General features: G+C 35.0%; 1 protein-coding gene across 1 annotated transcript in view; it reads right to left on the reverse strand.

Moving 5' to 3' along the window:
- The window catches only part of LOC124369719 (alkaline phosphatase, tissue-nonspecific isozyme-like), a 39,586-nt gene extending 25,373 nt beyond the window's left edge, over positions 1-14,213 (reverse strand). The window contains 4 exon segments of the mRNA XM_046827775.1: positions 6,481-6,519; positions 6,522-6,673; positions 9,899-10,074; positions 13,908-14,213. Coding sequence (XP_046683731.1) covers positions 6,481-6,519; positions 6,522-6,673; positions 9,899-10,074; positions 13,908-14,213 — 673 coding nt within the window.
- Positions 14,214-15,299: the final 1,086 nt, after the last annotated feature.

Below are 15,299 nucleotides of genomic sequence, written 5' to 3' on the forward strand. Positions count from 1 at the left end.
AAAAACTCCTGAGTTAAAAGACTAATCGAGTCAGTGATTTTACAATATGCCTTGAGCATTTTTTTATTAACCACATGGATCTCAATCCTAGATCATTTGATTTTTTGGCTGGAAGTTCTTGAATAATTCTATCGAGCTCTTCCTCAACTAGTCAGAGCCATTGAGGCTATTGGGCTCTGTTTACGCATGGGGTTCCCCTGTGGCATTGATGGAAGAGGGCCCAGTCCACAAGCAACATACGCAAAAAAGCCGTTAAACTCGTCGGCAACCCTAGAAGCATCTCTCACAAATGTGTCCCCAATTTTGACTGTGATTTGCTTAAATTCTTGATGTTTATTTTTAACGATGCCCCATACAGTTTTGGAAAAGTTTTTTGAAGAAATAATTGATTTTGAGACATCATATGCTTTTGCAGCTTGGATCACCTTTCTGTAATTTTTTTTTTAATTTCGACAAAAAGATTTTGAACTGTTTATTGGCTGAATTTTTGTTTATTTCGAGAGAAAAACTTGAGTTTTTCTCTCGAAACCAGAATACCTTTGGTGATCCAAGTATTTTTTACCTTCTTTGGATCACCAAAGAAAAAAAAAACTTCTTGGAACTTTAATCGTTTTTGTAGGGCAACAAGTGTTGAGGTGGAAACTCAAACATTCATTGAAAATTTGGAACTGCTGCTCAACTGGATGTGACAAATTTAGAAAATTCCACTTTTCTTTTGAAAGGGAAGCGTTGAGGAGAGCGATATTTTCTGGCCTTGTGTCTATTATTGTTTTGATAGTTTTTGGTTCTCTCATGATTTGTTTTCCACTAATGACAGCCTCTTGGCAATAGTGGTCCGAGATAGCTGTGTTGACCACCGACACTGTGACATTTTCAATGTTCATAATGATAATATCAATAGCCTACTGCGTTGTGGCCGTCACTCTCGTTAGAGTTTTGACCAACAGTTCAAGGCCAAATGACCTCAGCAGATCGACTAGTCGCTTGGTGGATGGATGGTTGCTGTCCATCGCATCCACGTTGGGATCTCCCATCAAGACGTAATCGTATTGATGATTAGTCAGGTCAGTGAGTAACGCTTCGAATTTTGAAAAAAACTGATCTTCATTTCCACTGGGAGACCTGTAAATCCCTATCACAATTAATGTTGACCTGTTAGTTTGTACTTTGATCCCAACTACTTCGAAATCTTTCGCGGTCGTTACTTTGATTGGAAATTTTTTGAAAACTAAATTTTGTCCCAGAAAAATTGCTACACCACCTCCTTTGGAGGTCTGGTGACAGTACGCTTCTGCCAATTTGTAATTTGGAATTTTGCATAGTTCAAGGTTTTCGTTGTTAAAACCGTTCTCGGTTACAACGAGAATGTCTGATTTCAGCTCCTCACACATCAGCTGAATTTCATCCAATTTGTTGGTTGCGTAGTGAGCGTTTTGGTGGAGTAGTCTTAGGGAACCTTGAACATGTAATTTTTTATGTGTCTGATTTTGCCGATTTTGAACTGTCAATTTAGTCCTTTGCTGTAAAGTGGGCTCCCTAAAAAAACTGAATTTTCTTTTAAGTTTGCAGAGCGTCCTTTGCTTTGCATTGCTTTGCTTTGGACTGGGGGAGCGTCTCACGGCGTCCGCGTAGGTGACATCTTGTATGCTCGCTGGCCGCTGACGGGTGGTCGCCGACTCCCCTGGGGCAGCAGTTGGAATGTTGGCGGTGGTTGCAGCCGTTGTACGATGATTCCCCTAGAATCGCGGCTGCGCCGTCATCCCTGGTCCTTGAGTGGCTGGGCTCATCGCTGCCAGCCAGTAACTGTTTGCCCCGCCAGGAGAGATGTTGGCCGTGTCTCGTGAAAAACCTACGGCCGATGTCATCAAAGTTTAGCACTCTAATATTGTGCTTAGCAGCCAGTTCTTCCATGTAGGCATTCACGAGCACGGTCTGATAGTGGACAGGGTAGGTGGGGTCCAGATCATGGCGGTGCGGCACAGTGGTGAGGATGATCTCGGTGTTGGAGGATTCAGCAGCGATGTACCCCTCCAGATGGCGGTAAATATTCCTCTGCTCGCCGACTGCCAGGTCGTTAGTGCCGGCGATCAGCACCTCGCAGCAGGGCCGGGGCTCAGATGACGTTCGAGCTGGTGGACTCACGACATCCAGAAACCGGGCGCCGGGCACACAGACGCCGTTCACCGTGGTTGTAGGGCCGATCAGTTTTTTTAACGAGCCCAGCGATGTGGCGGGCATGGCTGTCGCCTCTAACAGTTATGTATTTGAACTGAACGTTGTGTGTAAGTTTTTTTTTGGAGCTTGCCACGATTTGTTTGCAGTTTTTAGAGAGTTATTTGTAAAATTTTGCTTTTTTTCTTTTTAGAAAAGGATTCAATTTTTTTTTTGGGTAACATTTATGGTTGGGAGATTACTAAGTTTATTTTGCACCGGTACAGGATTTTTATGCTTCCTCCTTTTTACTTCTGTCCACCTGTTGTTCCCTTTATAATCAGCGCACTCGCAAGTTTTTAGCTGCAGCTTCAGACTTTGGTTCTCCGCCTCAAAGACCTCTATCGTTGTCCTCAATCTGTCGAGGAGGTCAGTTCGTTCACGTGCCAGCGGTTGGTTGTTCCGGCACGTCGCACTGCACTCCGACCTCCACAGAAACGGGTGGGCTGAGGCACGGCTCGCACTGCACACCGCGGTCCAAAGTTACGGAAGCGTGAGTCCTCTGGTCGTCGCGGGACGAGGTGTCGACAGGGAAAATCTAATCCGTGAACTGCAGTAGGCGGGTGTCGGATTCTATAGTGTGATCTAAGAGACCCTGGAACTCTCTGTTAAGGCGTTTTATCTCCTGTTTTAAACGTGCGATCTCTGCTGCTGCACCCTCAGGTGTTGTTTGAGGGGTAGGTTCGGGGTCTGTAGAGACAGACGCAGGTAGGGAGGCGGGTGAGTGAGGTGGCAGGGTCCGGGCCGGGCGTTGAGCAGGCGGGCGCGGGCGCTATCGGTGTGTCGGGGGACGCGGCGGACGCAGTACGAGTCTTGAGGAGTGGTGAAGAGAGGGTTCGCATAGTGACTGGATGGTCCCCACTGTGCTTTCCATTACAAACAGTCACTCTCGTTATGTTATCATCAGTTATGATCGATGCTCCGCAACTTTCCCCTAAACACCGCCACGATATTTCTCCATTTTTTAGGGTCCGTTGTTGCCTAAATTTTACATTGTTGTATACTATACAAGGTCTTCCAGTTTAGGTTTTTTTCCATTAAGAATAACATTTATGAATGAATGAATTAATAAGTTAATAAATAAATTAGTTAATAAATAAATAAGTTAACAAATAAATAATTTAATAAATAAATTAGTCAATAAATAAAAACAACGTTTTATAAAATATTAAAAATAATAACAGTCAACAGCAACAATAAATTCTGAACAATAAATAACAAGTACTCTGTCGTTTCTTCAAGCAAAAAGATGTGTCATCCGCCAGTAACCGAACAGATCTCCTAGAGCGTATCTGATCAGTACGCAACTAATTCTGCCACCAGAGGAGTTGATAACGTGATCGATACTACTTGTATTTATGTTGCGCGCTCCAAGTCACGTCAAACAGCAAGTCCTTGTACACTTGTAATTGCCAGTGTAACCTTGTTAGCTTGATGGTTAGATTTAATGGCTAGTTACTACTTACAAGCGCATGTGCTGTCCGATTCACTTTGATCCAGGTTTATGATATTAAATAATTACGTGATATCGTCCAAAACCTTTCGTTATATTTTAAAAAACCGAAAATAATTCAATTAAACTGCGGAGCGTCGTGGAGTTACGTGTTGACAAGATAGGACTAGGCCTACAAACCTCCAACTCTCCTCTAATGTATTTAATCAATGTGTTGATTATCATAACTAGAGTAACACTCCCTACCAGTTAAACAAAATAATAGTTTGTAGAGTAAAACTCGACATATCCGATCCTAACGGCACCGAGACATGGTCGGAACAAAAAAATAACCCTAAGAGCGAAACCTTATATTTTTAGAAATGTCGTGTATATATTTGACGAAGCCGATGCTTATATTAATGCACAAAAGTGCATACATTATTGCAGTTCTAGATTGTTTCTGATTTCTTCTACCTTGGAAAATGTCCAGATAATTTGGTTTCCTTTATAATGTCAGAATTTGTATTTATCATCCCTATACAGGTGGAAAATGGGACTCGTTACGCAATTGCAGAACTAATCAATTGCGGAGCGCGGCGTAATTGCGTGAACTAAATTGTACGCGATGGGCTTGGGTGTAAATAAATTGCCCCGTTATCGTCCTAGACCTAGACAGCACCGTTATCATCCATCAGAAGAAGCCGTTAAGGTTCTGAGCTAAATTTGTCTGAGACTGCGTGTGCTGAAAACTGGAGATTGTCGTTTGTCACTCTCTTGTCTTCTCCTCTCTGAATGAAAAACTGGAATGTTCATGAATTGTGATGTGAGCAAAGTGAAATATTCCCTTTATTACCACTACCCTATATTAATTGTAAATCCATTTCATTTGCAATGTAGAGCAATTTAATTTTAAGGTTTAATATTTGGCTATTATGCTTAAAGCTAAACAGAAAATCAATTTATTTTGGACTCTTTAATTGAATAAAATCATAGTTTTATCAATAGTGTGTTATGATACGTAACTAATTATTTATTGAGAGATACATTTAATCTAAGTAGATTAAGCATGATTTAATTTAATTTAATTGATATTAACGTCTTGTACTTTCGAATACTATGCTGTTTAATAACATAATTAATAACATTCGTGAACTTAATAATGCACTGTTGTTAAGTCGTGCTTTGAAACTGAATCTGGAAATACATTTCCTGAAACTGTGCTTTCGCCCTAAGAAAAGGTATGTTCTTTAATTTTAAAACTTTAATTTAAAACCTAATTGTTCTTGTATTATTGTACTACTTATTACAATAAAGCTGGTCGTGTTCAAAGATATTTTAATGTCCTTTATTAAAAGTGTAATAACCTATCTTATTAACTTCTTTTATGATAATTAATTTGTTAAAACAGCGAATGTTCATAATCTGTTATCATGAAATATGTGGCTCTGTGAGAATTATAAATTAATTTTTAAGCGTTCTGGAGTTTAGATACCCTTATAATCCTCACAGTTACAATTACTGAGTGAAGTAGATGTACCGCTATTGTTGACTCGTCCTGATCATACTACGGAAGTCTATTAAAACAACGCGGCATATTATATAATAAAGATTATTATATGTGACTAAATTAATATTCAAAAATCGCGAGGACATATTTAAAACTTTTAGTTTTTCGAGATAGAGTTTCTGACCCTTTCTCTGAACTGACAACTACCAGCCATATGGCGTCTTTTATTGTGCAGCTTTTCAGGTATTAATATAATTTATTTGTTAGTGAATGTTTATTATATATTTACTCTCTTTTGGTGGTCACCTAATATATCTATTAGATTGAAAATGTTACTAATCATTGAGGTATATAATGTAAATAAGACCAATTATGGCAATTAATTGCAGTCTGAAGAATGTTTCCCTAGCCATATTCAAACGGCCACAAGATTTTATCTTTAGGCTGCAACCATTCTTAAGGTATTAACTCTGATTCAAACCTCTGTCGATTGGTATTATTGATTTTACATCTGTATAAGTCTATTACATGACTGTTAATGTTTGAACTGACTGTAAACTTAAACTTTCACATTCAAGATTCATAAACATATATATTTTAAATACGGTCTAAACCGAAATCGATCCGATAAGAAAGACCTCTCACCTCCCAGGCTACAATAAGCTACCGTAAACTAACGATAGACAGACGGGGACAAGTTCCTCATTCTCACCACGAGACACACTGCAAATGAGATGGCGCCCTTTTTATAAACAGCTATAAATACTTACAAAAATTCCAACAGCTGTCTCTTTACTGTGGCCTCTAGCAAAGAGTACAATATTCTCAAAATACGCTTCAGTAATAAATGTGTAAATCTTAGACCAATTCATGCGTTTACTGATATTAAAAACGCGAAGAAAACCTGAGGACACGGCCTTAACCATAAGGGTAATGTCGAATGATTCGAGATGTATAATTCTACAGTTTTTGCGTGTTGCATAAATACATCATTTAATTTTTCACTCAGCTCAAACATTGTTAAATATTATTAAAGTTCGTCAACTGTGAACAATGGTTTCATAATTATTTATTTAGGTGCTATGCTTGGTTATACGGAAATTGTGCCTTTTATTTATCTTGTTATAAAGGTTTAAGACTCTAAATGTGGGGAAATGCACCACACTCAATAAACTCCAGATATACTACAGTATTTAAGATTAATAATTATTTTCTATCGCTTATCAGTTTTTACCCTTTTTATTATTTTGACCACAGGCATACTCGTATATATATATACAAAACCTAAGTTTGACCAATTATATTTTCGTTTAATATTACTACTTACTTTCCACGAACAGGAAGAATCCTCTGGGGTTCTTCAAGAAAGGGCGGTCCTTGTCATTTCTGCAAGTGAAGGGTCGCCCTCAGCCGTTCTGTCTCGATCGGCATCGAACTCCATGTGTGAGAATAAGAACAAACCTGGCAAAAATAAAAGAAGGTTTACCAACACAGCCGTGTTATTTACTCCGTATTCTTCACTGCATTAAAATTTCAATCTATTATAATCATCATGTATAATGATACGGGGTGAAGTGGAGGAACGTAAGTAATAACAAAAAATATTGACTCAATTCCCAGTGGGTTGTTAATTTACTCGCGACTTCCACGTTTTTATTGTGAGTTGTAAAAGCTCGTTTCTCTAATGATTAAATATCCCTTACGGTTTGTAGTTGAAATGATTATATTTTCTCACACATAACGTAGGTGGAGAAGGGTTCATTCAATGTGAATGTTGAGTGCAGCTCCTTTTCACCTTCCACTTAGCGCAGCGTCTGAAATCTGACGCTGCCAAAGTCTTGATTCTTGGAACCGAAGAGATCCAAAACAAGTCGGTGACCAAGAAGCTTAAGACGAACTTCTTCCACCGTTCCACCACAGTGAGTACAAAATACAGTGTAATATAGATAAAAAGGTAGCAACTGCATTTTATTTGCTATTTTTGAAATCGGGTATTTCATTTCAGTTGTTTAATGACGCTACACATGCAATACGACGGTAAAATAAATCTCATTAAAAAAATACAAAACGTGTACGCACACACACAGTTAATACACGTCACGTTTTCTTAACGTAATTCCTAGTCAAACTGGACACAATAGGATTAAATAGTTTTGCTAAACATTTTTTGTTTATCTCTGTGTTTAAACGTTTTTTTTTTGGCCACATATCGCATTACAAATGAATAATAAACATCCCCATAGAGTTCCTTTTTCATATCATGTTTCATAACTTAAAACTGTTTTCAAAGTTTGATACATAATTAGAAATAGAAGTAAAAGGAAAATACAATTTTACAATTTATCTCTTGACTTGTTTCACCCCAAAATTTCAAACCTTTCCTTTTCCCCAATTATTTTTGTTCTAATTGCAGTTTAATTGGTGTCCAGTTTGAAAACTTTTCAGTGTGGAACGCAGGTTTGTCGCTGAGTCAAGGCAATGTATTTACAAGGATAGTATAGTTTTTTATCGATCGGTCGAGTGCAGATACTCGCGCCCCGGTCTCTAATCTACATCTGATCAATAGTAACAATTACCACGTAAGAAACAAATACTTAACGTGAATAAAATACTTAACAGGTAAAATCTATTATTATAATATTATATGTTCTTATGTTCGTGTATAGTTATAACAATTGTTTATATTACAAATCGCCATGTGTAGGATACTTTTACTAAAACTGAGGCACCTCAAAATCCATATATTAATGCATAATATATAGGGAACCAGTATGCTGTAAACATCAGTAAATTAATTCCAAAGAATTGCACTCGCTAATTTTACAAATCCTCCTAGAAGAACGTAACAATATTGCCTCAACTACCATAAGGTTAATGAAATGCCTCGCGGAAACTTTTCTTTAGAAACCAAATAAAATGTGTCATTTCCCAAACCATACTCCTGTCTCGGCTCGGTACCTTTATTGTACAAAACACAAGCCGCTTCTTTTTATTCTAAATTTAGTTTCAACAATAAAGTAGGTTGCAGGCAATACCATATTGTACATTACAGCTCAAATTATTGTTTGCGTTTTCTTATATGAGTACACAACAAGAATATGTTTTTTAAAAATATACGTGTAACACAAAATAATTTAAAGTTTTTAATAATTTACACGTTTTATTAGTGATTATTTATTTGTACATTGTTTACTTGTATCATTTGAAGTAAGAAGATACCACTATAAAGTTAATTATCTTATCTTAGCCTAAATTAGAGGTAAAATGGAACTTGATTTCAGAAAAATGTTCTTTGATTCCTATTCCGAAAACAAAATTTGTTTATTACTTCTGATTTCTAAAATTAGATTTTAGTAGTATATATCTAACTTAAATAATGTATTTTAAGTTTTAGCATAAACTTTGTAACAAAGTTAAAATCTTCACCACGTTAGGTTATGACTTTTCAGATTTCAAAACGGAAAGGGTTTTATATTGGGAAAGGTTTTATATTCAAAAGATCGCTTATTAATAAATATTTTCAAATTTCTATAGATAATAGACTACATAGTTCATTGCTAAAAGTCTCGAAGTCAAAGATGCCAGTTGTACAGTTACTTTGGGTATTATAAAGTTTTTTGGCATTACAAAGTTAAACTGAAGGTTATTTGAAATCTTCATGTAATTTTAAAGTTAAAATAAATGTTTTTTAGCAGTTAACTAACCTGTAACACCAGGATTGGTTTTTTATATCTAAATTACCTTTCTTTGATATTTTAACTCATTACCAGTGTTATTTTTATGTTAATTTCCTATTTTATTCTGTTATTCGGTTTAAGTATGACGTATGAAACACATATATAAGTCAAATAAAATTATTAATTCTTTCTAATCCTATTTAGACGTTTAATTCCTTTCGTAAATGCACACCAATTCAGCCTAATTCTTCATAATTTGTAACTCATAATATGATGTAAAATACGTTTAAAGGCACAAAAATACTTAATGTAAAAAATTTCAAACTTATTACATAAGTTTTTAAAATCCATTAAGGTCACGTAGATTTTACACGATATACAGTATTTTAAATACTCCACTTATATTCTTTTGGATATTTTATGCCCCGATTAATCTACAAATTCATTATCTTCTTTACATTTAGCTTCTACTCAGAAAAAACATTAAACTAGTTAATTTAGTAATAAACTTTTAAACCACCGGGTAATTTCTAGCCCCAACAGAATTTGTTCATATTTTTAGGTATTCAATCATCTTACAGAGTGAGTAACTTTTACTTATGTTATGTTCAAATATCCTTGTGATAAATTATCCACTTTTATTTTTATTATAGGATATTCGAGTTTTTTTTGCTCATATTTAGACTCATGAAAATTTCCGTTCCCCATCCACGTGTATAGTCTTTGTGGTTAAAACATTCTCTAGTTATGAATGTTTATAGCGTTTAAAACTTTTGTTCTTAAATAATTTGTTTATATTAAATTAAATCAAATAATTTTATTAAAAAACTAAAGGACATAACAAGTCTTATCTGATGGCTTACATACTGAAGTTTTAATACTCTTTGTCAACGATTACAAAGAAAACACACCATAGATATGAAGAACGTTAAACGGACATGGTACAAACGTCACGTCCTAGAAATTTAAGAAACTTATTTTTAGGTGCATTGCAATTACAATTTGTTTTACAACATAGGTTCTGCATGGTTTCTTAAGCCTTAAAATAAGGGTTACGTTCTATTTCACCTTCCTGTTTTAGCCCAGTCAATGAGGGACTCCACCCTCGACACGAAGCTAGACGTGCAGTTCCCGAACTTCCCTATGATGTTCAGGCCGACAGTCTCGAAGTTCGCCTTTACACCGCAGAGGAGTGCAGTAGCGCAGGCGGAAGACTCGCCGATCTGAGCGTCGAGATTGTACGTCTAAAAATAGAGTAGTATAAATAAAGTCTATTAATACAATTACCGGGAAGAGTTTTAATTTCGCTCTTATCGTTATCCTCCTCCTTAGAAAATAATACATCACAGAACCTAAGATGAAGTAAAGTAGGACTCCTCATATCCGACCACACGGCGTGACCGACTCCTCGGGATATCCGACCGAATCCGATTGTTCCCGTTATCGGGCGATAACTTTATTCATTAGTCCAATTAAAAGTTTTACGTTGCGTTTACATTTATTTTTTCTAGAGCTAATATAAACATGTGCATTGGAGTTATAATCTAGTTAATCGTATAAATAAAAAGGAATATAAATAAAAACAGAATTTCAAAATATCATACAATATCACGTAAGAGGAAATTTCAACAACTTCAATATTCTTTTACGAAATGGTATACTCGGTTTATAAGGTACAACGTTAGGCATTATTAAAGGATTTTATGGTACATTCATTTTTTAAGGAATCTGTGCATTTATTCTTAAGTAGTGTTGTGTATAATCTCTCGTGTTTTAAAGTTACGTAGTTCATTTTCATGGAACTGCTCACTATTAGATAAATAAAAACTTCATAATTCAAAGGTGTATTTGGATGGAATAATAAATATACTTTTATGCATGAAAATTGAATTATATGGCTCTAGGGTTCGGCGTTTTAAACATTATTTTCCGTAAGCATATAACTTTTATGATTTTCATGAATGAATACTGTATACAGTACGCTATATAATTTTATTTCAGCTGAAATCATTTCACTAATGCTGTATAAAACTGTTATATACATTACTGTACGAGTGTTCATAGTCAAATATATACACGATATTGCTTAGAAAAAATTGAGTTTCGCTCCTAAGGTTATCCGAATGTTTCTTGCTCCGACCAGGGCTCAGTGCCGTCAAGATCGGATATGACAACTTTTACTGTACAAACTATTATGTTTTTTTGCTAGTAGGGAGTGTTTATCTAGTTATGATAATCAAAACATTGATTAAATACATTAGAGGAGATAACACAAGGAAATCAAAATCGAGTTACATTAATAATTTTCTTTGATCTATTGATTGACTTTTGATAATGATATATCTGGATTCGGGTGAGTTTACTTTGCCCTCCACTGCTGAATATTTAAACTATAAACAAAGCCTTGTGTACCGAGTACATTATAGTGCGGACACGCTTCTAGTCTCCATGCATAGTTTAAATTATTCTCTGCACCCTCGTATGTAAATAAACGAAGACCTTCCTCTACAGCAGAACCGTTCTCAGTAAGGTGTGATTCTAGAGTTTTTACAGTTTATTCTGTTAAATATCACAGACATTAGCGATACTCTCTTTGTACTACTCCGGTTTCTATATAACGGATGTTCTGAACGTTCCAACTGAGTATTATTTTGTGAAAGGTTGGGATTTTTAAATATTATTTTGAAGACGTGTAGAGAGACATTAATTATTTTTCCGGACATTTTCCATCGTTTAGTGATATAAAAAGGTAGGAGGTCGCCACACCAAGTGTTGTAACAGGCTTCTCTAAGGTTATATGCATCATTTCAAACCTGTAGCTCATTTTAATCCCGAGATGTCCTGTGGACATATTGCTCCACAAAAGATGTTGACACAAACATGACGCACCATAGAATGTATTCTTAATGAAATGTATGTTCATACAATAGTTTAGAGTCTATATATGAAATTTTTCTTGGACATATCTTGCTACAAGATTCGTTAAGATTTTTGTCTAGTAAATTGTTTTGTATATAAGTTGTTTTAAATGATAAACGTATAAGATTCTACATACAAACTCACTATAAAATTATGCTATATGTGTTAGCATAGTTAGGCTACAAGTGTTAATATGTCTCATGTTTGAATCTCTTATGTTTGTATTGAGTTTGTTTACACATATATTTATTCTGATATTTTCTCGTTGCTATCAGGATTACCCATAAAATAAACGTAAAAATATTTGCCAATACTTAGCAAAATCGCATTGAGTAACATGCACCATCATCAAATTCAGTTTTACACATTTAGAAACGCAGCTTTGTGCAAAATTTAAAGTCTATAGGTCAGTTCATTTTTGAGGTTTTTTACGGGCAGCCCCATTGATAGACTTCGCTAAAGCTCAGCAAATAACTTAATAACACTAAGTTTCGATATCTGACATACGATATTTTGCTCAAGTGGGAAACTAACCTGACACTAAATAACAATCTAGGTTAAAATAAGCAGAGTAATTTTTATCATACGTATTAGGCAAAAATTAAAACACACATATTGTTGTCTTGAATTAGAAGAAAGTTCAAATATTTTAAGTAAACCTCCAAAATAAATGTCTTGGTGAAATACACCACGGACACAAACAGCTCAACTACTGATTACTTTTCCGAAATGGGTATCGTTTTGACAAAAGTAAAAACTATACATACAATCAGATGTTATTTTGGGGTAACAGGATTTTTCTTTTTTTAGAATCTTGAAAATTTTACTGACAATGCTGAGCCAAACAAAAATTACAAACAACCGCAATTTCTTTTACTTGCACAAAAGTGGTATTGTTTTAATACAGTTAAACTTATAATTTCTATTGGCACTATATTGAATAAAGTCAACCTAGAAACTATTTTTCACATTTTATGCACGTCCATAGCATACATTTGATGAGGCTTTTATATTTCTTCCCAAAATGCTATTAAAGGGACAATATTTATTTCCTAGTGCTTGAGATATATGTTAGAGTACGATTCATGTGAATTAAATCTAATACAACATTACTTTCAGGACGGTCTGTATTCCTTCTAAAATTCTTTTAGAGACAACATACATAGGATATTTTACCTATTTCTTGAACGTTTGTTAACGTTACACTGTATATTTTCACTCATTGGGCTCATCAGATAACTAACGGGCTCGACGCCAGCAATTTCCACCATATTCGTCTTTGATCCATTATTGTAAATTATTAAAGTGGAAGGTTGTTGGAAGGGAGTCTCTTAATGATCACTAGCATGAAGGAAGTTGGTAGAGAAGAGTATTAGGATTGATATCAGATCAGAGGCCATATATCTCTGGGTTGTTGTGCTAAGTAACAGTGTAAACTACTGAGCCAGAGACGTACTAGTGTCTTTCCTGGGATAATACAGTACTCCAAGGCAGTGACTGATGAACTTTGTAAAGTTCCAGTGACAGCAGACATTAACCAAGGTAGTTATCCACGTATTATTTAAGGAATTGCGCTTAGCTCAAGTAACAACCACACAACTATTCCTGTGCTCATACGATAGTACTATACGTGTTTGGTCCAAGAAACATTTTTCATACCATTACACCATCGCCATCATATAACCTGCAGACATATAAATACGATACATATGAAGTTCGTACAGACAACAAAACTGTAATAAGAAACAATTCCTATTCACGTATCATATCGAAACACAATATCGAAGGACTTACTCGAATAACATTGAGTAAATATTGCCTACCCAATCTCCGAAAGTGCTCACTGTTTGTCCTGGTGTATCCAGGCCATTGTCAATTTACATTGTCTGTTGATATCTGTCGCATTCTTCATAAACTGGCAAATTTTTAAAATTAATTAAATAAAATAATTCAAAACTACTCCCTTTCTTACATGTATCGGATGAATTTAAGGTTCCTAATAAGAACCCAATATTGAGTTTTGTTTTGTTATTTATAAGTATAAGAGATTCTGAACAAAGAGTGGAGTTTTCCAGTGGTTTTCAATAAATTAAACGTTTTATTCACCAGCATAATTTTCAAAATAAATTTAGGATATTTACCAGTTTTCATTACATACCTTTGTTAACGCGACTGCAGAGAACTTCTCCCATGCCAGGTGGCTGCTCTCCCCCGGTTGTCCCTGCCGCTGCCCCTTGAAGATCCTCGCTGCCGTGAGTGTAGCCAGACCCAGTCCGTCCCCAACTAGGAGCACCACATTTTTCGCCGATTGACGGCGGATCTGTAGTGACAAGCGCCGCTTAAGCCCAGGATTAGCTTCCTTGAACCAGAAGTCTCGGTCTGAGTCGACAAGCGTTTTTGTTAATTTACAACTTAGGATATTTCTTTGTTCAACAGTACAAATGTTCTGTTTATAACTCTTCATTACAAAGTAACTGTTACATTGCTTGATAAAAATCCTTCTTTACAGACTGTCAGCTAGTGAGTGATCAATACTAACTATCAACATATACAAATAACTTAAACTATACACTTGAGCTACTCGTTATAATAAGAGTAAACACAGAATTTCACATTTTTAGTCTTGTATCACATCACTGTTTACAAATTTATTACTGATGTATATATAACTGATGAAGATTAATTGACCTTAATATTTAGTTTGGCATTTTTGAACCTCCCAATGCTCTCAATATATTGGCTCCAGTTATCGTGTAAATAGTACAGGCGAACAAGAAAATCGGAAAATTTGTTAAAAGTCAATTCTTATATTTGAATGATAAAAATGTACAGAATATATATATATATATATATATATATATATATATATATATATATATATATATACTGTTTTGTTAATTTAACAATATGTTAAATTTAAGTAAGTTGACCAAGGATATGTTGCCACTACTTATGCAAACATGGTAAAATTTCAAACATGTTAAGATTTAAACATAGTTTTGATCAGTAATTACATCAACATACATTTTCGGTACTTCTTTTACGACTTTTTAAAAACACACTTTGTCTTTATTTTTATACAAAAAACTATTAATACCTACAGAGAGAGAACTTAGAATTTGTGAACAAGGTTTTACGATTCCGCTGGTCAAGTATGCAAGTGTTCCATGTACACTTTCCTACAGCTTTTAAACAATCACTGAAACCTACAAACCCAATGATTTGAATCATATGGTTTACATTATAAGAGGTCTTTTAAATAATTGAATAATAATGGAAGAAAATATTAAAAGTTGAATGATGCTGAATAAATCTTTGATATATAGTTTTTAGAGTTGATTGATTTAAATTTCTTTTGTTATTTCTCTTTTGTATATGGCATGCGTCATTTACATATAGCTACAAGAAAACGAGTAATATTAAAGTACAATATACATACAATGTACAACATTGTAGATATTGATTGCCAACATGAGATACTCAACTAATCACTTTGTGCCACCTTATTTAACCACGGTTAGGGGGGTTTGAAATAAGACACGTATACAAT

This window comes from Homalodisca vitripennis, chromosome X, assembly GCF_021130785.1.
Source record: "Homalodisca vitripennis isolate AUS2020 chromosome X, UT_GWSS_2.1, whole genome shotgun sequence".
NCBI classification, from domain to species: domain Eukaryota; kingdom Metazoa; phylum Arthropoda; class Insecta; order Hemiptera; family Cicadellidae; genus Homalodisca; species Homalodisca vitripennis.